Source organism: Oncorhynchus clarkii, chromosome 3 (assembly GCF_045791955.1).
Source record: "Oncorhynchus clarkii lewisi isolate Uvic-CL-2024 chromosome 3, UVic_Ocla_1.0, whole genome shotgun sequence".
Taxonomy (NCBI): Eukaryota; Metazoa; Chordata; class Actinopteri; order Salmoniformes; family Salmonidae; genus Oncorhynchus; species Oncorhynchus clarkii.
This window is the reverse complement of record NC_092149.1, coordinates 52,355,035-52,380,719: the sequence shown is the minus strand read 5'-3', so window position 1 is coordinate 52,380,719 and position 25,685 is coordinate 52,355,035. Positions and strand designations below refer to the sequence as shown.

Below are 25,685 nucleotides of genomic sequence, written 5' to 3'. Positions count from 1 at the left end.
AAGGTTTCTGATTAGAGAAGGGGAATATCAACGAGCCGGTGTTGGACACCACATCACAGCCCGCCACAGCCAAGTAAATCGGCTTATCCGTTGGACATGATGAGGGCTTTCAGTAGAACCGTAGCTTGAGGGGAGAAGAGGAGGAGAGGAAAAGAGAGAGGGGGAAAAAAAGGAGGAGGAGAGGAAGGAATCTCCCAGAGACAGGAGCTTCCATGCATATCCATCCCGCTCCGCTCTGCAGGCTCTCTCTCCGCCCTCTCCCCCATTCTCTAACTAACAGTACCATTATAAACCTTAGCACCCACTAATCCCAGTGCCTTTATTCTGCTCCCTGGTGAAACGCAGCAGTCAGGTTCTAAAGCAGCTGCGAATTGTCTCTGAAAATAATATATGAATGGTGAACATTCATGGTGTGTTAGACTCATTTAACGCTGCCTTCACTTCCTCCCGTGGCCCGAACAGATTGCACTTGGCTAGACGTGCTGTAGGGAGGTGGCAATTTGTCCCACTGACTCTGCAGAAACAAACATTTCAAAAATGGATGCAGCGGACTTACATTCCTGAGCCAAAATAATTCGCTAAAACTTTTCCCAACATAGGAGTAAGAAATGATGAAATCCATTAAGACAATCTGATCTGCTCTCGATCATGCAGAAGATTACTAACTTAAGTATGGAAATCAGCAGGCTATAAGTAAACGCCACTCTTTCCGTAAACCAAAGCATAAGGCTTTACTAGGCGTGGGCTGAGCGCCACACGTGCCTAAAATGCTGTTGATCCACATTTCCCTTTGCTCTCCTCCAGTGTGCTGAAATGGACATCGGACATAATTACAGGAACGTTTTTCAGAGAGATGACTTCCTGCCAATGCTGGAGCTTGGGGGGAGCAGGGAGGATGGTGGTCTGGATCTGGCCAGAGTGAGAGAGGGAGCTGCAGCCAATCTGCAGGCTCAGGTTTCAGCTGGCATTTGCCAACTGAACGCCAACGAGTGCGGGCATGTGAACGTCAACATACCAGTCACTGCTGCCACAGCTGCTCAAGCATCTGACATAATCCACGGGTCACTCAGGCTGTCCTGACCCAGATGAGGAGAGGAGCTGTGCAATGCTGCCATCAAAGGACATACAGTATGTGACTTTGTGACGGTTAGTTTCTATGGGGACAGCTAGGTGAGAGAAGGCATGAGGGTTTGGGACAGAGGCAGACAGAAGAGACCTATTGGGCTTGGACGGGCCACAGTGGCCAACGTGTCTACAGACTTTGCACCTCAGAGAAGAGGTTTAAAAAGCCATGAGATCAGCCATCGTAGAGGATGTGGATTATGGCCATCAGCAGAGAGAGAGAGGGAGAGAGTGAGTACTGCAGTGATTTAACAGCCTCGCAGAGATTATCATTATTGGGCCCCGATTTACAACAGTTCAAGAATGTAATGGGAAAGAAATGGGGAAACCACAGACTTACTTGGTCTGGGAATGATAACTCCTCACTTGACGGCGTTTCTCCATAGCCTTTTAAACGTCTCCCATATGTGAATGGGGTTTTAAGTGTGTTATGTTAAAAGGTAATAGGTTGGACATTAGGATCATACTACGAACAAAAAAGGTAACACGTAGCAACCCACACATGCCATGCTAAGACACTGATGAGAATACAGCCACGGAGTAGGGTGAAGTTGCCCCTATACTCTGATCTTGGGTCAGTTTAGCATTTTCCCCAAATAACGATTAAGGCTAGGATTGGGGCAAGGTAATCTGATCCGAGATCTGTGCCTAGGAGAAACATCACCTCGGAGTCAAACGCATTATAAGAGGGGTGGTGGATCATGACGATGTTAGAATTCACCTTGAAGGTCATCATCGACCAGGGGTTCTGTAGATATCCAATGGCAGCAGGAAAAGTTGGTCAAAAACACACACATTAAATCAACCTTTTCACAATAAAAACCTGGATAGATATTGCTGGACTAACTGGGACAGCTGAAATATTTTTTTAAAAAGAAAGTCATATGATTATTAGTTTGTAGGCGGGAACCATAGATTGTATATACAGTAAATAACGGAAGGCCCTCAGTAAAATGTCATAGGCCTAGTACCGTAAATTGACTGTCTACATTTCAATACCAATCCGCAAAGCAGCCCATTATGAAAACAGCAACCATATGTAATGTGCCTCTCCTTTTATGATCCGTGTGCCTTGGAATTAGCAGCCATTTTTCATAATCTTACCTACCTTCTTATCGAGAGCAGATATCTAAAAACATCTAATGGAAGAGTTATTGGACTAATCAATCAATTAAACCTCAAATGATCCCTAAAAAAAAAAAGCCTCAAAATATCAGAAGATTATTCTGGTGTGGAGAACAAAACGGCGCCCTACTCCATATGTAGTGTACCGGGGCTCTGGTCAAAAGGTAGTGCACTACGTAGGGGATAGGGTGCCATTCGGGACACAGCACGCCCGCTTACACGTTCTGAATCAGCTGGGCCTCGTTTTCCCCTACAGCCTTTGTACCAAGAACAGAATCCCTGTCGTGAGGAATTATAGAACGGCGTTTCCTTCAAACCGTACGCACCACAGTGTTCTTCCCTCCGAAGAGGAACAAAAAACACGACCGCAAAGTAGAGATAACACGCCCTACCCAACCATCACGTCTCAGACGGGAACGCCAAAACGAGTGACAAATGCTCACTTCTGACGCAGTGGAAGAAGAAAAGCCTACCATTATTCTACCATTCTTTCTTCAGACTCCCTGTCAAGCAGCTCATATTTACCGGCATTGAAATGTCAAGTCAGACTCCTATGGCTGACACCCGCAAAAAGAAACGACAACAGATCTATCAATCAACACACAACATATGAATTACTTAGTGGAGCTGTCAACCAGAGCACACTGATGTTCTCTGTATCTCAGGGGGAAGGCAGGCAGGCATGCTTGCACCCGTTGCTTAACGACTCATTGCAAATTTAATGAAGTTGACAGGGGAAACAAAATCCAATCTCAATATCAAATCATTTCTGGTAACAATTAAGTACCTTTTTGTAATTGTCTTCAATTAAAATGGTCCTAAAGAAACAAAAATAGCTTCTTAGCAAAGAGCAATTGCTCAAGCAATATTTTTTTCTGGGACTGAATGGAATAGGTCTGAGTGGGGAGGGGAAAACTGAAAACTAGCTGTTATTGGCATAAAGGTTTTCAACTATTAACTAATTTACCGCCGGGTGATGTCACCAAGCAGGCCAAAACTTTCCCACCAAAACACGCTGAAATTTCAGGCAGTCTTTTCTAACTGCTCTTATACTGAAAAGGCATTATCATCATTTACACAATTCCACAGTATTATTCCAACCTCAGCGTGGAAATATAAAATAAAAAAAACTGGAAATCATCTATGTATTGGGATAAAATCAGATAACCTACACAAACAACAAAGTCTTTGTAAATTATTATTATTCTTCTGCTCCACTATTTGCTTAAGAAACTCCAGTCTTAATCTAGCACAGAGTTTCTCTCAGTGGATATAGGCCTATTTGCATGCATTCAAGTACACTGGCAATACATCCAACTGTGTGAGTCGCTGGAAAACATACATACCCATCCACGATCATACGGATCGATCTCCTGCCAAACCCTCCGGCGTTTCCCTTCAAACGGTGGCCTGTGGTTAAGGACGCGAGTCTACATGAGGCAGGGGCTGGCCCTGGTCCATGCCACAGACAGACACGGGCTTTTTGTCCCAAAATGGCATCTTATTCCCTATATAGTGCACTACTTGTGACCAGCGCCTGACCAGGTTCAATAGTGATCTGGTCAAAATTAGGGCTCTCGAGGTTGGGCGCAGTGACTCACTTTGTGCCGCAGCATGCCAGCGGAAAAGCTTGACAGCAGAGCCACAGACTGGAGCCTGTCTCCTATTACGGGGAGACAACCTTAATCTACTTATTATCAGGCCTAAATTGCTGACCTGTGCCCCTGTGACAGACTGGCTATCGCCAAGTGTAGCATATGCTCAACAACTAACCACTGAGCGAAGGAGGCAGAGGCGGCAGTAGTCTCACAGAGCTCTGGTCAGAAATAATGCACCTTGTAGGGAACAGGGCGCCATTTGAGAAGCAGACATTATCTCCTGCCCTGTGAAGGTATGCAACGTGTTATCTAATGGAGAGAGTGGAGACCTGGATAGAGTGAGCACACCCACTCTAGATAGCTTTCTGGAGTGGGGTGTGTGTGTGTGGGGGGGGGGGGGGGGGGGGGGGTGTAGTAGGGAGGAGAAGACAGAAGAACTGACCTGTGAGGCTGTCAGGCCGTGGGATCATCCTCTCGTAGACGTCGTAGCTCTGAGCTCCGTAGGGGTCTGCATCGTGGTGGATCAACGAGCGAGGCAAGGTGGAGCCATAGTGCTGGGGCTGGGCCGTCATGCTGGAGCGCCCTGGAGACGCCGCCGACCCCCCTGGCTGCTGGGTGAGGGGTAAGGGGCCGTCCACCATCATTAGGGGGGAGCCCATTCGCACCGAGGCTGACCCCAGGGCCTGGTATGGTGAAGTGGTGCGGCTGGCACTGCCCGAGCGGGAGTTGGCACTGCCCATGCGGCGGAGAGCGGAGGGGGAACTCTTCTGGGTGTTGTAAGGGGAGCCGGCGCGCTGGGCTGAGGGCAGGGTGGTGGAGAAGATACTGGAGAGAGGCTTGGGCTCTGTGACAATGGGCGAGCAGTAGTTACTCCCCATGGTGGCCCTCAGGGAGCCCCGTGAGGGGGACACACTGTTGCCATAGGCCGGGGACTGGGTCCGGGAGGGCACCGAGCTCACCCTCCTCATGGCTCGACCCGGCGCTGTGGCGGTTAACACAGGGGCCTGTCAGGACAGACGAGGACAAAACTACTGAGCAACTACCACACATTTCAGCATCACATTTAATAGAGGCGTAAAATATTTTTGCTGTGATATTTTACATCCTCACAGAAAGTGTCTAGTGTCTTATGGGACTATTAAAGGATATATTTTTCTCTAACTTCCTTTCCATCTCTCAGCCAGCAGTAGCATCTGTGTGCTCTGTGGCAGTCAGTATATTAATCATGACCATAGAGATGTATTAGAGAGCTCATCTCCTATCTTTGCCATGGCTACTTCTGACCGCATAGACAATGCCATCGAGGGCTAAAACTGGCTTCAGTCCGAGTGTGGCTAAGTGCAAACGTCTATCCTACTCAATGGCCGTGACTGCTGCAGACAGTGTGCCGTCTATCCAACTTTATGGCCAACTTTGTGACTGCTGCAGAGTAGCCAAGTGGTTAGCGCATTGGACTAGTAACCGAAAGGTTGCAAGTTCAAATCCCCGAGCTGAGAAGGTACAAAATCTGTCGTTCTGCCCCTGAACAGGCAGTTAACCCACTGCTCCTAGGCCGTCATTGAAAATAAGAATTTGTTCTTAACTGACTTGCCTAAAGGTAAAATAAAAAAAATAAAAGACAGTGTGCCCTCTATCCAACTCTATGGCCCGTGACTGCTGCAGACAGTGTGCCCTCTAGCTCCGTGAGCTTACCTGGACCTGGGCCTGGCCCTCGGCCCTGGCATTCCTCAGGAGGGTAGAGGTGCCGCCTGTGCCCGGGTAAGAGCGCGGCATCCTCAGGTCAGTCTTAGCCAGACTATTCTGGTTCTGGCTGCCGTAGTAGTTGCTGGCATCCTGGTAGCCACTGTCCGAGTACGAGTTCATCTGGGTGGAGCTGCGGGAGTTCCCTGTAGACCCTGAGAGACAGAAGGAGAAAGGAAAGGAGAGAGAGGGAGAGAGAGCAGAAGGAGAGAAAGAAATAGAGCGAGCAGAAGGAGAGAAAGAAATAGAGCGAGCAGAAGGAGAGAGAGAGAGACACCGAGTGAGTGTCCTTAAAGCACTACATGACATTTAGCTAGTCCACACAGTACTAATGACCTCACAGAGTGTCCGTTTCCACCTCCCTACCCTCCATACTGGAGCCATACACTGGCTCATTAAAACTATACACATCACATGTGCTTCTGAGGCCAAGCAGAACACTTCAAAGCATCATTAAAGGGCTCCGACTCTGGTGGGGCTAAGAGAGGGGAGTGGCACAGCCTTGACGGGGGAGGGAGAGCGAGAGAGTGTAGAACAGAGGGGCTGCATTAGTAACAGACCCTCACTTTCATGGAGCGAGGTCTGCTCTGGGGAGTACAGGGCCACCTGCTCCTGCTCTGTTCGGAGGCGGTAGGTGGGCGACTGAGAAGTGTCTGTCACTCGAGACTTGGTGTCCCGCGAGGTCGAGGCATCTGGGAAAGAATGGGAGGACAAAGTCAGTGTTACCTGTGTCGCTTATTTGGTATATCATGGCGTTTGCAACGTCAGGATCGTGGGTTCAATTCCCGCTGGGATCACCCATACAAAATGTATGCAGTATGTACACACTACTGTTAGACACTTTCGATAAAAGTGTCTGATAAATGGGAAAAATACACTAAGTACACAAAACATTAAGAACACCTGCTCTTTCCATGACACAGACTATCCAGGTGAATCCCTTGTTGATGTCACCTGTTAAATCCACTTCAAATCAGTGTAGATGAAGGGGAGGAGACAGGTTAGAGAATGATTTTTAAGCTTTGAGACAATTGAGGCATGGATTGTGCATGTGTGTCATTCAGAGAGTGAATCAGCAAGACGTGCCTTCGAACAGGGAATGGTAGTGGGTGCCAGGCGCACCAGTTTGTGTCAAGAACTGCAACGCCGCTGGGTTTTTAGCGCTCAACAGTTTCCTGTGTGTATCAAGAATGGCCCACCACCCAAAGGACATCCAGCCAGCTTGACCCCCTGTGGAACACTTTTGTACTACTCAATATTAGGAAGGTGTTCTTAATGTTTTGTACACTCGGTGTATATGGAAGAGATAGGAGACGTAGAAGTTAAAGGATTTCGCGTCGATGCAATAACAAATTCCACACTCGTGTAAATTAAGTTAATTATCATACTGACTCATAGGAGAGACATTTGTGACACTCCTGTTTTGCTGTGCCGGGACACTGATGAAAATCCCCTCGTCAAAACCGTTTCCAAACTAACATTCAACCTAGTCGCTATATTAGAGTCATGGCTCTGGCCAAAAGTAGTGCCCTGTATGGTGAATAGGGTGCCATAGGTCACAGCCCATGAGAACAGCCGTTGAGGCAAACGAGGAGGAATTACCACAGTAAAGTCTCTCATAAGCTGCACAATGTTGCTCCAAAATCAAAATCGAGTTAAGTGTGACCTGCGTGAATGTGCTCCACTGCAATAGCTGCAACAATGGGGTGTCAGAACCCAATAGCTAGCCAGTCAGAACCGGAGGGAGGGGCATTGTTGGCTGGCATATGGATGAGGGGGGAGGCCGAATTCCATGGAGGAGCCACTCTGCTGTTCCTTTCTGGCTTGTAAGTGTCTCAGTAACCTATTTCCTTGCCAGGAGCCCGCCGTCGCCGCAGCTCAACGCCGCCTCTAGTTGCATGAGTTGACTGCAGCTGCGGCACCTCAATAAATTCTGCTGCTGCAATTATTATGGTTGACTTGATTTGCGCAAGCCCACTGTGTGCGGCGCGGCGGACACTTAAATCTTTCAAAAGGCCACGTTTGCCGTGTGGCTGATTTCCATCGTGACGGGGGGAGTAAAGAATTCATGAAAAATGTATGCGCAGGATAAACTAAAATCATTAAAAGCAGTATTTACAGAACAATGGAAAATTATCTGAATGGGGTGTCGCTTCTGACCAAACAGAAACCTTTTTCCCCCCATAAACAACTACAACAAAGCTTCACTCATCCCTCCTGCTCCTCATAGCATACTAGGAGTAACTTTTCAGGTAGACAGTGACTGGAGCTTAATGTGACATTTCTGCCCTCAGGGCATCGCTACAGAGACTTGACCCCGTTTGAGAAATGAGACGGTACACAATGAAAGAGAGTGTTACATCCCTCCTCCAGAACGGTGGGATTAAAGTGTAGGTGCGTCACAAAGGCCACCCTATTCCCTATTTAGTACACTACTTTTAACCAGGGCTCTGGTTAAAGAATAAGGTGCAATTTGGGAATGCAGCCGTAGAGTGTTGTGGGTGAGAGAGTGTGATTGGAGTGAAATTAGCTGCAGTGTGCTGCTGTAAAGGGTAATGACTATGTCTGGCTGGGCTGCTGGCTGGGCTGCTTATTGCCCTCCCGGGCCCCCGGCAGGTCCGCCCGTCAACCAGCCTGTGGATTTCGAGAGGAAGTGTTACTGTGGAGAGAAAGCCTTTCTTTAACCTTGTGAATGTGGACAGCACAGTCACAGGCAACCTATTCCCTATAATGCACAACTTTTTGACCAGGGCCAATAGAGCCCCCATAGGGCTCTGGCCAACAGTAGCACACTATATAGGGAATAGGGTGCCAATTGGGACGCAGGCTCTGTTAACGTAATAAGTGGTTGAGGAGTGCCACGGGTGACAAAATAATGACCTGTATATGAACTCTGACCATTATGGCTAGACAGCTGATTATAACTGGAGAGGAACATCAATAACCTCTCCTCTTCCACAGACAGGCAGCCTCTCACTTCATATCTACACCAGCTATCATTTCTGTTTCATATTTGAATTAGAATAAATACATTACTGTGGCTAACGATGATTTCTCATCTACAATGAGGAAATCAATATTTATTTTAAAAAGTAGGCTCTATGGCCACCTAATTGCCCTGGTCAAAAGTAGTGCACTTTATGGAATAGGGTGCCATTTGGAACTCATGTCCTTGTTCTTACTGTGTCCGTCTGCTAGTCAGCAATGAACCGACTGGAGCGAGTGGAAAATTCCAAACAATACCGAGGCAAGCAATGTAACAGTGCACATGTACAAACATAACCCCGTAGGGTCAGTCTGACAAGAACCACAATACAATATTAATGACGGCTGCAGCGATTCACTTAGTTCCATTATACAATTAATAAGCTTTGAAATACATTAGGAAAATGGACTTCATTATCAATTTGAGCAGCAGCAAAGTCACTGTGGTCCTACAAGGGTCCGTGTTAAATAAACAGAGTTGGAGTGGAGGGAAAGTGTTACTGTCAGAGAGTGGGAGTAGCTAAAGAGAAATATTGAATCTGAAATGTGCCAGAAGAAACTAATCAAGGCAGTCAGTAGTAGGGGTTAACATGGGTAACTGGGATCCTGGGACTGTCCAGGGAACAGGGAATTCTTTACGTTTCCCGAAATAATGAAATGACAAGACCCCCGTAAATTACAACATTTACACGTGACCCAGATGCAGTTAAACCCAACAGGAAACCCCCACTGTATATCCTACACAATATCATGTGCCTCTTTGAGCCGTTATTGTGAATCGTCAGACAGTGACAAATGTGATAGGCATCTGTCACAGACATGAAGTCTGATAACAATTCAGAGAGGCATGAGGGAAAAATACATCTTCTCCTGTCCTAAAGCCTAGGCTATTTCCCTAACCAGTCCGAATCCTACTGGAACCCAAAATCCTAACAGTCTCGCATGAAAATTCCTAACTTTATTCTGTAATCCAATACGATGCATTATCAAAGGACTCCACTCGCCTATGCATGTCAAAGAACAGCTAAATCAAATCAAATCAAATTATCCCCTTACACTGTGTATAAAGAACAGCTATAACATTTCCCCGCGCTGTCTCGTATTGCCGTCAATATCGTGAGAGAGAGAATGCATGATCAACAAACGGTATGATTAGACATTAATATTTATTTAACATGCCCATTACCTCTCTTCATCTCTCCGTTATTCATGAGCTGATCTGCCATCTGTGTAATCATCAACTCGATTTAACCAAACAGGAGATATTCTGTCATTCATTGAAGGAGCACATCTAGTACCGGGAACCCGTTTGTCTCCAGAACAGCCGGAATTCTTTGGCGTATTCTACAAGGTGTAGGGAACGTTCCACAGGGATGTTGGTCCATGCTGACACGAGCCCAGGAGGGCGCCCGTTTCTGAGATACTGGATCCGGCGCGCCTGGCACCGACAAACATACCACGCTCAAAGTCGCTTAGGTCACTCGTTTTGCCCATTCTAACATTCAATCAAACAGTAACTGAATGCCTCGATGCCCTGCTTTTATATAAGCCACGGCCACCTGACTCATTGTCTGTAGGAACGATCAATTTCGTGAAAGTGGTGGTGTCCCTAATAAACTGTGTATACAGAGTGTATACAGTGCATTCAGAAACTATTCAGACCCCTTGACTTTTTCCACATTTTTTTTTACATTACAGCCTTATTCTAAAATGGATTAAATAACAGAAAATTATCGTCAATCTACACACAATGTCTCATAATGACAAAGTGAAAAAAGTTTTTCTAATTTATTTTTTTTAATAAAAAAAATACCTTATTTACATAAGTATTAAGACCCTTTGCTGTGAGACTCTGAAATTGAGCTCAGGTGCATCTTGTTTCCACTGATCATCCTGGAGATGTTTCTACAACTTGGAGTCCATCTGTGGTAATTTCAATTGATTAGACATGATTTGGAAAGGCACACACCTGTCTATATAAGGTCCCACAGTTGACAATGCATGTCAGAGCAAAAACCAAGCCATGGGGTCAAAGGAATTGTCCGTAGAGCTCTAAGACAGGATTGTGTCGAGGCACAGATCTGGAGAAAGGTACCAAAAAAATATCTGCAGCATTAAAGGTCCCCAAGAACACAGTGGTTTCCATCATTCTTAAATGGAAGAAGTTTGGAACCACTAGACTCTTCCTAGAGTTGGCCGCCCGGTCAAACTGAGTAATCGGGGGAGAAGGGCCTTGGTCTGGGAGGTGACCAAGAACCCGATGGGATAAGTCTCTGAATGTCCTTGAGTGGCCCAGCCAGAGCCCGGACTTGAATCCGATCGAACATCTCTGGAGAGACCTGAAAATAGCTGTGCAGCGGCGCTCCCCATCCAACCTGACAGCTTGAGGAGAATGGGAGAAACTTCTCAAATACAGGTGTGCCAAGCTTGTAGTGTCATACCCAAGAAGACTCGAGGCTGTATCGCTGTCAAAGGTGCTTCTACAAAGTACTAAGTAAAGGGTCTGAATACTTACATAAATGTGATTTCAGTTTTCCTTTAATTATAAATTGGCTAAATTGTCTAAAAAATAGTTTTTGCTTTGTCATTATGGGGTATTGAGTGTAGATTGATGAGAAAAACTATTTGATCAATTTTAGAATAAGGCTGTAACATAACAACATTTGGAAAAAGTGAAGGGGTCTGAATACTTTCTGAATGCACTGCATCCATGGCATGGTATGGTTTTCAATGATTCACAAGAATATCAGTCAGTGTATGGTGACATGGACTTTGTGTCACAAATGGCACCCGTTTCACTATATAGTGCACTACTTTTGACCAGAGGCCTTTAGGTCCTGGTCAAAATGTGTGCACTATAAAGGGAATAGGGAATGTGTCAAACATGGTGTAGGGAAGGATGATCAGACCGTACCTGCAGATCTCCAGGGGAGGGACTTCTCAGACGAGCTGAAAGACAAAAAGAGAGAGAAGGTCTTAGATACATGGACAAATAAGAGACAGAAAGTGAATGTTCAACAGGACACTTGTTTAAATTCATATAGAAGATATCCAGCAGACATCCTCTGAACGCTTACAAATGGGCCTATTTTACTTGTGCTTGAGATAAAGGTGTGCCTGAAATAGGCCTCTGGCCCAAAGTAGTGCACTATATAAGGTGCCATTTGGGTTGCACACCAACAAATCACAATAAACATGAAATTGAAAGAACATTGTCAGTTCAGGTCTATGAATTCCAGAGAATTCATAGACCAGACCAAATAGAAAGAAAGAGGTAGTTGTGGCCAGTGCAGCATATGCCAACATACAAATAACATGGCTACAACCAAACATTTAAATACGATTCAAAATGGCTGTTTCTCCTCTCTAGGTGATCTTTACTGCCACGACAGACAACGAGGAGGATCATCCTTTTCCCTGAGGTCGTGTCGGTTATTTTTCATCCTCGCCGGTCTTTGAGAAACACACTTTGCGAATAAACGGAAAAAGGTCAGGCTTGGCCATCCATCCTGATGGGGTCTGAGGCTCTGAAGCTGAAGACAAGCTGCTAGCTCTGCTACTAAAGTAAATAGAAAAAAAACAATTGATATCTGAGCAAAAATGCCAATGCCCCACTGATAATAAAACAGACTGAAATCAGGACACGTGTACACACACGCGGACAGACGGACGCGCGCACATACGGATGGATGCACACATACACGGATCTGCCTGTTCTGAGTTACTACTGCGTGCTGAGCATACGCAACAATGACATGGATGCGTGTGGATATTTCCTCAGCAATAAAGGGGCAGTTGTCTCCCAAGAATAAGGAGGTATAAAGCTTGGTGGCCTGACAGCGAGTCCATGTTAAAACACATTACGGCCCTCAGACAAATACCGAGGCTACGCCCCAAATGGCACCCTATTCCCTATACAGTGCACTACTATTATTCCCTGGTCAAAAGCAGTGCACTACGTAGGGAGTAGGGTGCCATTTTGGACGTAAGCTGAGCATGCTGGTACTGCAGAGCCAAGTGGACCCATAGGTGGAGAGTGTGATGGATGGTGGGGTCAGTGGTGGCTGGTCCTGCATCAGTGGAGAAGTGGGCAGGCAGATAGCTCAAACTGATGCCCCATCCCAATGATGGGCCTGGGAAAGTGCTGAGGCAGGAGAGGGTCAGGGCTTAACGGATGAGGCCACTTCTACTGAAGCCCATCAGAGAGCCACTCTGTTGTAGTGTTCCAAGTGGGCACCTTAACCTCTATGTAGTGCACTACATTTGGCCAGGGCGCAAAGTACATACAGTCGATCCTATTTGGCTCTGGACAAACGTTCTGCACTATGTAGGGAGTAGGGTGCCATTTGGGACGCACCCTCCGCCTGTAAGAGGCCATACAACTAGGCCCCAAGTTTCTCCGCTATAGTATACCTCAGCCACTTCAACATGATTATCTCAAAGCAGAGAGCAGCACTAAACTAAAGCGCACCAAGTCCAAACATGTAAAAGCTTTAACTAACAGCCACCTGGACCGGCCAGCTTCACTTAGAAAATGACATTTAAAACAGAGCAATTTTCAGGTCATTTCTAATAAATCTAGTCATCTAGAAGACTTCTGTGAGCGCTGGACCTAAAAGCAGGGTTCCCACCCACATGCTTTCCAAGGAAATTTCTAGCGGGTCATTATTGCCATGCACCTGGGTCATTCCACCAATTCAGTGCCTTTTGAGATGTGCAACTTGGTGAGAGAAAAAAAACAACACTTGATTTCACCTCATTTTAACATGGTCATAAAGATCACATTCTTTCTCGTCAAGAGGTTGAATAGAAAAAGTACTATTGTAAGATTCTATTAAGTGCCAAATAGAGTAACAGGGTTGACGATGTCATCTTAAATCAGCCATAAATCCCATTGTGACGGGGGAAATGGAAGCTTGTGGTGTGCAACAGGAAGGGGTAATTGAATGCCAAAATATTTCTAGCCTGTCTATGGGTAACAGGGTTGAGGAGTTGTGCTTGATCCACAAAACACCAGAAAATGGCCCAAAAAGATTAGAACCAGCTCACCTGCTTTTACATGATGATTTGACTATTCGATGTTCAATGTTTCTTTAGATAATTATTTATTTTTTTTACGAATAGTTTCACCTTATTAAAATGAGAGTTCAGTTCACGTAAAAGGGTCGACCTTAAAATGAGGGACAGGTTTTTTTTTACCTAAAAATGTGTTCACTAAATCACAGGAAATAAATATCAATCTTAAGAAATGACTTTGTTCAAGCAACAGAAATAAACAGGGCTTTACAATGATGGTGAAAACTGGAGGTAAAGTGGGTTAAAATCTTTCTGGAAGTCACAAAGGGTACATGGAGGGACATGTCAAAATGATGAATTCTGGCACTTTAACAAGTCTTTATTCATATTAAAAATGAGATTTATTGAATTCTCCACTAGGTCAATATTAAAGGGGACTTCATTGATTATAACAAAAAGGGGCAGTGTGCAGATAAAAAAAAAAGTGATCATATTTCCACACTAGGAGGTCGAAATGACACTCTGAAATTGTGAAAATGACAATGCCCTTTTTGTGTAAGAGCTGTTTGGGAAAAAATCTGGAATTTCAACCTGTTCAGGTGGGATGGAACTTTTTGCCCACATCATGACGTCACAATTAATCCTATTATAATAAACCAATGACTGTTCATCTGGGTAAGGGCGTGGGCTCTAGACCATCCTAATCAACCAATGCTGAGCACTGGCCAAAGAAGGCTCAAGAAATAAACTATTAAAATATATATTGGTTATTTTCATAAAATAAACACAGATTTATCAGACATACAGCGATGATTTAAAAATAAATGACTAAAACTGCGATAGAAAGCATGGGACGACCCAGCTGCTGTTGCCATTTCGCTGATTGGATTTTATAGAATTAGGCAGTGGTGGAAAAAGTACCCAATTGTCATACCTGAGTAAAAGTAAAAGATACCTAAATAGAAAATGACTCAAGTAAAAGTCACCCAGTAAAATACTACTTAAGTATATTTAAAACCAAATACTTTTACTCAAGTATCAAAAGAAAATGTAATTGCTAAAATATACTTACGTATCAAATTCCTTGTATTAGGCAAACCAGTAGGCACATATATATATATATTTTTTTTTAATTTACAGATAGCAAGGGGCACATTCCAACACTCAGACATAATTTACAAACGAAGCATGTGCTTAGTGAGTCCGCCAGATCAAAGGCAGTAGAAATGACCAGGGATGTTCTCTTGATCAGTGTGTGAATTGGACTATTTGAGTACTTTTGAGTGGCAGGGAAAATGTATGGAGTAAAAATAACATTGTCTTTTGGAATGTAGTGGAAAAAAGTAAAAAGTAGTCCAAAATATGAATGGTAAAGAAAAGTACAGACACCCCCAAAAAATACTTAAGTAGTACTTTAAAGTGTTTTTACTTACAGTGGCAAGAAAAACTATGTGAACCCGTTGGAAATAACTTGATTTATGTATAAAAATGTGTCATAAAATTGTATCTGATCTTCATCTAGGTCACAACAATAGACAAACACAGTATGCTTAAACTAATAACAAACAATTATACATTTTCATATCTTTACTGAACATAGTGTAAACATTCACAGTGCAGGGTGGGAAAAGTATGTGAACCCTTGGATTTAATAAACTGGTTGACCCTCCTTTGGCATCAATAAACTCAACCAAATGTTTTCTGTAGTTGCGGATCAGACCTGCACAATGGTCAGGAGGGATTTTGGACCATTCCTCTTTACAAAACTGTTTCAGTTCAGCAATATTCTTGGGATGTCTGGTGTGAACCGCTCTCGAGGTCATGCCATTCTGTTGTTGATTTACTTCTGTGTTTTGGGTCGTTGTCCTGTTGCATCACCCAACTTCTGATTGGCGGACAGATTAGCCTAACATTCTCCTGCAAAATGTGATATATGATGACGATAGCAAGCTGTCCAGGCCCTGAGGAAGACAAAGCATCCCCAAACCATGACACTCCCTCCACCATACTTTACAGTTGGATGAGGTTTTGATGTTGGTGAGCTGTGCCATCTCTTCTCCACACAGTGTTGTGTGTTCCTTCCAAACAACTCAACTGTCATTTCATCTGTCCACAGAATATTTTGCTAGAAGCGCTGTGGAACATCCAGGTGCACTTTTGCAAACTTCCGATGTGCAGCAATGTTTTTTTCTTGTTTAGTGTTTTATGTATCGTAGACTCGTCAACAGAGATGTTAGCATATTCCAGAGATTGTAAGTCTTTAGCTGACACTGTAGGATTCTTCTTAATCTCATTGAGCATTCTGCGCTGTGCTCTTGCAGTCATCTTTGAAGGACGGCCACTCCTAGGGAGAGTAGCGACAGTGCTGGACTTTCTCCATTTATAGACAATTTATCTTACCGTGGACTGATGAACATCAAGGCTTTTAGAGATACTTTTGTAACCCTTTCCAGCTTCATGCAAGTCAACAATTCTTAATCTTTGGTCTTCTGAGATTTATTTTGTTTGAGGCATGGTTCACATCAGGCAATGTTTCTTGTGAATAGCAAACTCATATTTGTGAGTGTTTTTTTATAGGGCAAGGCAGCTCTAACCAACATCTCCAATCTCGTCTCATTGATTGGACTCCTGGTTAGCTGACTCCTGACTCCAATTAGCTTTTGGAGAAGTCATTTGCCTAGGGGTTCATATACGTTTTCCAACCTACCCTGTGAATGTTTAAATGATGTATTCAATATCGACAAGGAAAACACAATAATGTGAGTGTTTTATAAATTTAAGCACACTATGTTTGTCTATTGTTGTGACTTAGATGAAGATCAGATCAAATTTGATCACCAATTTATGCAGAAACCCAGGTAAATCCAAAGGGTTCACACTTGTTCTTTCCACTGTAGGTACCTTACACCACTGGAATTAGGGGAGGGCGATCTACATGCCAACGAGGCGCAGGCAATTAAAAGAGGACGCTAGGAGAGGTGTGCTCCACTGAGCCATGGCAGATGAAGTACGTCCCAAATGCCACCCTATTTCCTTCCCTTCTTTTGACCAGGGCCCATAGGGGTGGACCATAAGGCTCTGGTCAAAAGTAGTGCCCTATATAAGGAATAGGGCACCCTTTGGGACATGGCCACAAACTCTTGCTTTCATCATAGCCAGTCTCACAGTCACAGCAGCCTGGGTTAGTGGAGGGAGACAGGCAGTAAACTGCTGATACTCACAAACATTACAACAACAAAAACATACCTGACAGCAAAACTTTAGCTCACAACCACATCAGTCCGTTGGTAAGCTACAAAGGGGAAGTGTTTACGCCTTCCATTCCAGTGGAGTGTGAAGTTGCCCATAGACGCTGATCTTGGGTCAGTTTTGCATTCCCCTCCACAAATGGTTAAGGAAAACACTCAAAAACAATATTTCTGTATTTGTATAATTAGTCCACCAAGAACCAGTGTCACTGGACACATAACGCAACATGCATTTGCTAAATTATTTTGCATCATCATGATGATGTGGCCGGTGACACTTTGCTTCTTGAAAGTCCAAAATCTTGAAAACTTGACTGCTGGCATTTAAAACATTGGAGACCATATCAACAGTGGACTATGAAAAGCCAACTGACATTTACTCCTGGGGTGCTGACCTGTTGCACCCTCGACAACCACTGTTGTTATTATTATTATTTGACCCTGCTGGTCATCTATGAACATTTGAACATCTTGGCCATGTTCGGTTATGATCTCCACTCGGCACAGCCAGATGAGGACTGGCCACCCCTCATAGCCTGGTTCCTCTCTAGGTTTCTTCCTAGGCTCTGGCCTTTCTAGGGAGCTTTTCTTAACCACCGTGCTTCTACACCTGCATTGCTTGCCGTTTGGGGTTTTAGGCTGGGTTTCTGTACAGCACTTTGAGATATCAGCTGATGTAAGAAGGGCTTTATAAATACATTTGATTTGGACTATTGAAAAACATACCAAAACATAGTTGAGTGGATTTCTCCTTCAAATGGAGACATTGGGATTTTGACTACTTCCCCAGAGTCAGATGAACTAGTGGATACCATTTTAATGTCTCCGCGTGCAGTTTGAAGGAAGTTGCTGACTAGCGCAATTGCTAACTATCATTTGCGCAATGACTGGAAGTCTATATCAGATACCATAGACTTCTACAAGTTAATCTGACTGGGGAAGTAGATATCCAGAAGTATCCCTTTAACTTTAGTATTGGGGAGGGGAAGCTGATCCTAGATCTGTACCTCAGGGACATTTCACTCCGGAGCTTCCATTCCCCCAGTGGGAGGTCTCAACCCAACCAGAAAGTTTGGCCGCTGGTCAAGTCATACTACCCCTGATGCCTGTATTTTTCCCTCATCGATCTACACACAATACCCCATAATGGCAAAGCGAAAAAAGTTTTTTAACCGATGGTGACTGACAGAACTTGAGAGTTCCTCTGTGGAGATACAAGAGCCTTCCAGAAGGACAACCATCTCTGCAGCTCTCCACCAATCAGGCTTTTATGGTAGAGTGGCCAGGCGGAAGACACTCCTCAGTAAAAAAAAGGCATGTGACAGCCCGCTTGGAGTATGCCAAAAGGCACCTAAAGGACTAAAGGACCATGAAGGACCTAAAGGACCATGAAAAACAAGATTCTCTGGTCTGATGAAACCAAGATTGAACTCTTTGGCCTGAATGCCAAGCGTCACATCTGGAAGAATCCCTAGGGTGAAGCGTGGCGTTGGCAGCATCATGCCGTGGGGATGTTTTTCAGATGCAGGGACTGGGAAACTAGTCAGTATCGAGGGTAAGATGAACGGAGCAAAGTACAGAACTCTCAAATGCTTTAAGGAAAAAAATTCCACAAATGATCCTGTTAATTGAAATTTATTCCAGGTGACTACCTCATGAAGCTGGTTGAGTGAATGCCAAAAGTGTGCAAAGCTGTCATCAAGGCAAAGGGTGGCTACTTAGAAGAATCTCAAATATATTTTGATTTGTTTAACACTTTTTTGGGTACTACATGATTCCATGTGTGTCATTTCATAATTTTGATGTCTTCACTATTATTCCACAATGTAGAAAATAGTTTTAAAAAATAAAGAAAAAACCTGTAATGAGTAGGTGTCCAAACTTCTGACTGGTACTGTACGTAAATTGGATATGCTTTAAAAATATATATTTATATAGATTAGCACAAATTTCTAAAAACCTGTTTTTGCTGTGTCATTATGGCATTTTGTGTGGATTGATAAGGGACAAAAACAATTGAATCCATCTTAGAATAAGGCTGTAATGTAATATATATACTTTTTTTAAAGTCAATGTCTCTTAAAACTTCCCGAATGCACTGTATGAAGAAGTACTCTAGTACTGGAGGTGTAATGGGATGTAATGAGCCCCAACAGAACACTTTAGCATGGTGTCACCTCTATTGTTGGGCCGGACGGGCTACTGAGCTAAGTGCTGACTTTAAGTCTCGGGTAGTCTGTTCCATTCAGACACAAATCGCCCAGGGATTGCCACCTCGTTCCTTCTTCACAGGCTGTTAAAAAAGGTGTGAAAATTACTGTGCATGTTTTCTTTACAGGCCTGTGGAGGTCTGTATTGATCCCACAGTGGGACACCAATGACTCTTCCCCACCCAGACTGATTGTGATGGCTCTATTCTGGACGCTGCTTCACTACAGACCAGGGAGTAAGTAGGGAGAATTACATCACAGGACAGGGAGCGTTCAACAGCCCTGCTCAGTCAGGGAGTGTTTCAAAGCCCTCCTCAGTCAATAATACAGGAAGCTTTACCCAGATTGTACAGTCAGTACAGACCAGGGAGCGTTCAACAGCCCTGCTCAGTTAGTAAAGGGTGCATTTCACAGCTCTCCAAGTCAACACAGTGCAGGCAGCGTCACACATGTGCAACTCACTGGCCACAATGACCTGCCCAAAGCTGATTACTCTGGCTAGGGTCACCAAAAAAGGCCACAACCTCTCCCAACTGGCCATGGCCATCACATGATTGAATTGCATTGCATACAAGGTATACAAAGGCTCAAAATAACCCTGTAAAACCACTCACTGTTGTGATGAAGAGCTAAGCCAATATCACTTGTGATTGCTGAGATTACAACCAGAGGAAATTACCCCTATCCTGTAGGGAGAAAATGGTGCTGGTACCTTGGTATTTAACTATCTAAAAATATGATTAATATCATGGCTAGATCCACTCTCACTGAGGATGAGAGTGGATCTAGCTTGTGGAGGAAATAGCAGTAAATAGCCTGGTTGACACCATTTCCCCTGTAGACAGCCTTTGTATGGAAAGACTTTGGAGAGCCTCCCTCTCAGTCCAGGCTGATCTTCAGCTCCTCTTTGCAGCAGCTCTGGGAGCTCTGTAATGGACACTCACACATGGAGAGCTGCCGTTGGCCTGCTGGAGCCATGCAGGTAGTCTGGGGCCATGTCCCAAATGGCACCCTATTCCCCATGTAGTGCGCTACTTTTGACCAGCTCCAGAAAGTAGTGCACTACATAGGGTGCCATTTGGACGTAGCTGAGGTCTGCGGCGAGGAGATGCTTCCTATGAGGGCCCCAGGGTTATTAAATCCCAGAAAGAGCTTTCATGATTTAGGTTACACTCTACTTTCAAGAGCTGGAGGCTGGAGCACTATACCCACATAGAACTATACTGGTAAGGCAAATGAGTTCTAACATGCAAGCCACAAAGAGACATAGCACTAGAAAGTAGAGACCTCATGTCCTCTACACCAGCGGTTCCCAAACTTTTTATAGTCCCATACCCCTTCAAAACATTCAACCTCCAGCTGTGTACCCCCTCTAGCACCAGGGTCAGCGCACTCTCAAACGTTGTTTTTGCCATCATTGTAAGCCTGCCACACACACACACACACACACACACACACACTAATTAAACATAAGAACGAATGTGAGTTTGTCACAACCCGGCTCGTGGGAAGCGACAGAGAGCTCTTACAGGACCAGGGCACAAATAATAATAATCAATAATTTTACTCTTTATTTAACCATCTTACATATAAAACCTTATTTGTTCATCGAAAATTGTGAATAACTCACCACAGGTTAATGAGAAGGGTGTGCTTGAAAGGATGCACATAACTCCGCAATGTTGAGTTGTATTGGAGAGTCTCAGTCTTAAATCATGTTCCACACACAGTCTGTGCCTGTATTTAGTTGTTTTCATGCTAGTGAGGGCCGAGAATCCACTCTCGCATAGGTACGTGGTTGCAAGGCTTAGGATACTCTGAGCGCAGCCCAATCCAGAAATTCTGTCGTGGCTTCTGATTAAAATAACATTTTCACAGAACCGCTTCATGCAATTTCGGGAGAGAGTCTCTCTTGTTCAGATATCGGTAAGTGGACTGGAGGCAGGGCATGAAAGAGATAACGAATCCAGTTGTTTGTGTCATCCGTTTCGGGAAAGTAAAAGCGTAATTGCGCTTCCTCAGGTGCTTCGCTATATCACATTTGACATTGTCCATAAGCTTCAGTTAATTTGCACACAATCGTGTAAATCATAGCCTCAATTTTGTCCCGCACATCACCCAGATAGGCCAGTCATATGAGAAACTCGTCATCATGCAAGCGGTCAGACAAGTGAAAATTATGGTCAGTAAAGAACATTTTTAAGCTCGTCTCTCAAAACATTTTTTTAAACGCGCCAATACTTTGCCCCTTGATAACCAGCGCACTTCTGCAACGCACTTCTGTATGTTGTAAAATCGTTACATGGTCGCTGCCCACATCATAGTGAAGAAAACACACAAGAGTTCAAGGGCTGCTTTAACAAAGTTAACCATTTTCACTGTAGTGTCCAAAACATCTTTCAAGCTGTCAGGCATTCCCTTTGCAGCAAGAGCATCTCGCTGGATGCTGCAGTGTACCCAAGTGGCGTCGGGAGCAACTGCTTGCACGCGCATTACCTCTCCCTGTCATGGCTTTTGCGCCATCAGTACAGATACCAGTGGAGTGGAATTCCCGCGAGAGCGTAACAGTTCATGTGATTGAATGTTAATTATTTGACTGGGCTACCTGTATCTGGCATTGTGTTGTTATTTTGTTGAACATTAGATGGTTTCATTTATTTTTGGCAGTGCAACATTGCTAATCAGGCGAGAGAAAAACCTCACCCAAATGTATAGCCCCGTTGGAAAATATAAAACGGATTGTTTGAAAATCTGAAGGAAAAACAAAAAGTATATTTTTTTGTTTTACGTGAATCACATTTTTATTTGGCGTACCCCTTGAAGGCATTGTGCGTACCCCAGTTTGGGAATACCTGCTCTACACAATACGTTGTATACACTGGGTGTGTCCGAAATGGCACCATAGTCGCTATAAAGTGCACTACTTTTGACCAGAGCTCTATGGGACCTGGTCAAAATTCGAGCATAAACATGAGTAATATGGGACATAATTCCAGACGCAGCCAAATATCCCACATAATTCAACATGTTGTTGGCCATTCCTCTAAAACCAGACCAAAACGGGTCACATCAGCACAATGGAGAACTGATTTAAAGCAGACATTAAAAACCAACAGAAACCACCAGTATTAATAAGTGCCACTAACATGTGTTCATTAAGCAATTTCCCTAACATGCCACAGTCCATTAACCTCCTCTTATTTCCCTTGCTGCATTTCACCATTAACATTCCTACTCAACACCACATCAGGTGCTATGATCCCCCCAAAATTAATCAGTGTGATCCAATGCTGCATAGCTGGAGCACTTGAAACCAAATAATACCCTACCTCTTCAAATAGCATCTTAAGACACACCACTCAAATATGCAATTGTCTTTCCCTACTAGCACTGACATTGTTTGAGGAAAAATGCAATTACTTCGAATGTGATGTGGTCTTAACTAGCTATCTTTAGATGAATGCACTTACTGTAAATCGCTTTAGATAAAGGCATCTGCTATATTACTAAATTGTAAAATGTAGGCTAAATACAGGACGAGTCCCAAATGGCACCCAATTTCCAATGTAGTGCACTACTTTCCACCAGAGCTTGTCAAAAGCAGTGAATAGGGTGACATTTGGGACTCGGGCTAAATCTGAACAGTTCTTCAAATAAACCCACCAACAGATATACGTAACATGACATCCATACAGCATCGCAAAGTAAGCACGCAGGAGATTTAGCCAGACATAGGAAAAGCGCTGCGATTTGGAGGTAACGTTGACTATTGTAAATAAATGAAGCCTCCTGTGGACAGATGTGTCTGGTGGCCAGTGAGGCATGAGGAGGAAAAGCACAGAGCATAATCTTAACAGACGTGTGGGGAATACAAGGACCAAAATGGCACCCTCTTCCCTTACATGCCGACCACACCGCTTGAGTTGCAAAATACATTTACACATACATGTTATTCAATCATTGCACCCACACTGCTCACGAGCGTCGGTGTAGCCAGACGCTAAAATAGAACTTGACTCTTGACGCGTTGCAAGTCCTGCCTCTCCCATCACATTGGCTTTTAGGAGCATATACCCAATATACGTGGGTGATTGAAAGATCCAGTCCAGTTGGTGGTGGTAATGCACCTTAAAGTTGGTTGCCAACCACCATATAAAGTCAAGAAGAAGAAGCCTGAAGGAGGAGAGATTACTAGAAACTAACTTGGTTTACCCTTTGACCTGTGGATTAATTGTCAGTAGAGAGGACCTTGTGCATTTCAAGTCAAATAACAACCCAATGATCATATCCCAGGACAAATTAGATAGCAACAGCAAAATAGCTAGCTAAATTGGCATAAATGTTTCATGCTTTTCGACCTGTCCCCAAATTGGTTATGATATTTCAACCTGCGTGTCATGATCATGTCTGGTGTGGGTGGACAAAATCAACATGCGCGTGATGGCGCGAGTGGTCTAGTCAGCATGTTAAGGCATCAGCATGCTTCAGTTCAGCTGGAGCTTAGCAGAATTCAGCTAGCCGAAACGAACGAGTGCACTCGCATACTCCCATAAAAGACCGCTTGAGAAACTAGAAAAAAGCAGGAATAGTACTTTTTGTTCATTTTGAGACGCTGTATGCACTTCCTCAAAATAGTCAGAATTACTCTAAAATAACTCAAGAAATCTGTCAATAATTAACGTTTTTGCAGAGGAGGTCTTAGTCGTGCAATTGTACATCTAACTAACATGCTGACCAGGCTGCAAGAGCGCAAGTCTATTTTGTCCACCCCACACCAGACGCAATTTGAAATATCAAAAATAAAACTCTGAACCAATTATATTAACTTGGGGACATGTCGAAAAACAAACATAGAGGGAAATTTAGATAGCTAGCTTGCTGTTGCTAACTAATTTGTCCTGGGATATAAACATTGAGTTGTTATTTTAACTGAAATGCAAAGGCCCTCTTGAGGACCTGCAATGCTGCAGAATTGTTTTGGTACCTTTTCCCCGATCTGTTCCGACACAATCATGTCTCAGATCACTACGGACAATTCCTTTCACCTCATGGCTTGGTTTTTGCTCTGACATGCAGTGTCAACTGTGGGACCTTATGTAGACAGGTGTGTGCCTGTCCAATCAACATAATTAACCACAGGTGGACTCCAATGAAGTTGTAGAAACATCAAGGATGATCAATTGAAACAGGATGCACCTGAGCTCAATTTCGAGTCTCACAGCAAAGGGTCTGAATACTTATGTAAATAAGGTTTCTGTTTTTTATTTTTATAAATTTGCTAACATTTCTAGAAACCTGTTTTCTCTTTGTCATTATGGGTTATTGTGTGTAGATTGATGAGGAAAAAACATAATTGAATCAATTTTAGAAGAAGGCTGTAACGTAACAGAATATGGAAAACGGGAAGGGGCCTGAATATTTTCTGAATGCACTAATATATATATATCTTTAAATAATACCATCTGTGAGAACTAACAAAAAACAAAAAAACATGCCCATTGATTTTGTTCTGTTTGAGCAGAGGAACCCGGGCACTAGCAATGGCAAAATGCATGGAATTGCAGGAAATTAGCTTTAAAACTGTCAATTTGTCTCTCAGCTGCATGCCAAACTATGTAGAATTGCACAACATTTGCTTCAAAACTGAAACATTTTCTCTACGATGCCAAGATAAATAGTACATTAGCTATCAAGGTAAGAGTTCACACTTCCTCTTCCAATGAACTGTGGAAAGGTCAAAAGAATGAAACTGTCTACCAAATGTATTAATAATTTTTTGCTAACATATAGTATGATGGGAGTCCCTGGGTCGTGGGTTTGCCTGGTCGGGGGTTACTGGGCAAGAAAAGTTTGAAAATCCCTGGCCTATGCAAGTATGCAACGCAATAAGCTACACAAAATGCTTGACGTGCTTACCTAGCAAAAATACACAAACGTGTGCGGTGGCCGCAATTTGTAACTCGACACAAGTACACAGGACGGCCATTTTGCGCAGCTAATTGTGTTCTTGCAGTGCATAATTGCGTAGGTTATAAAGTAAGCTTAAGCCTAGACCAGCAAACTTCCTGCCATCTTCTCCAGTATCTGCTACCATAGACAACCTACTGTTTTTGACTTAACTCAGCCATGTAATGGCGAGTCAAACTGATAGGTGACTTGATGAGAGCGTCGAAGATGACGCCTCCGTCTCTGTTCCGTGTACACCGTCCAATCAGATTTCATTACACTGCCACTGCATTCTCTTGCCAAGAGGCTATACTACGGAGTACGCCAACTGCTGTGACTGAGGAAGAAGCCATGTGCCAAGCTATGACGAGCATATTACACTACACTGCGTGTGTGTGTGTTCTCATCACCTGTCGCTAGCAGCGCCTGGCGACTCGGCCCCGAGTCTGCATCTTTCCAGCTGATTGGCCACAATCTGTCTCTCTACCTCCAGCTCCCTGGTCAGCCTCTCAAACTGGAGCTCCTGCAGAAAGACACAAGGACAAGACACATTAACACGAGGTCGGAGATGCCATGCCTTATACAAGGTCTCCCTTGTAAAACTGGTACTTCCTTGTAAAAAAAAAAAAATGTTTTAAATTTAAAAAAAGACATGGGTGCTTCTCCACTGATGATGATGTTGATGATGAAGATGA

General features: G+C 44.0%; 1 protein-coding gene across 4 annotated transcripts in view; it reads right to left on the bottom strand.

The window, feature by feature from the left end:
* Positions 1–25,685, bottom strand: part of LOC139397297 (plakophilin-4-like) — a 113,508-nt gene that overhangs the window by 36,702 nt on the left and 51,121 nt on the right. For 2 of the 4 annotated variants that reach the window (XM_071144095.1, XM_071144093.1), the window contains exons 3-7: positions 25,401–25,513; positions 11,485–11,519; positions 6,152–6,277; positions 5,538–5,740; positions 4,288–4,849 (exon numbers count right to left, since the gene is read on the bottom strand). In XM_071144095.1, the coding sequence (XP_071000196.1) occupies positions 4,288–4,849; positions 5,538–5,740; positions 6,152–6,277; positions 11,485–11,519; positions 25,401–25,513 (1,039 nt within the window). Of the gene's footprint in view, positions 1–1,843; positions 1,871–4,287; positions 4,850–5,537; positions 5,741–6,151; positions 6,278–11,484; positions 11,520–25,400; positions 25,514–25,685 lie in introns of all 4 variants that reach the window. The other 2 variants (XM_071144092.1, XM_071144094.1) reach the window with 2 other exon arrangements.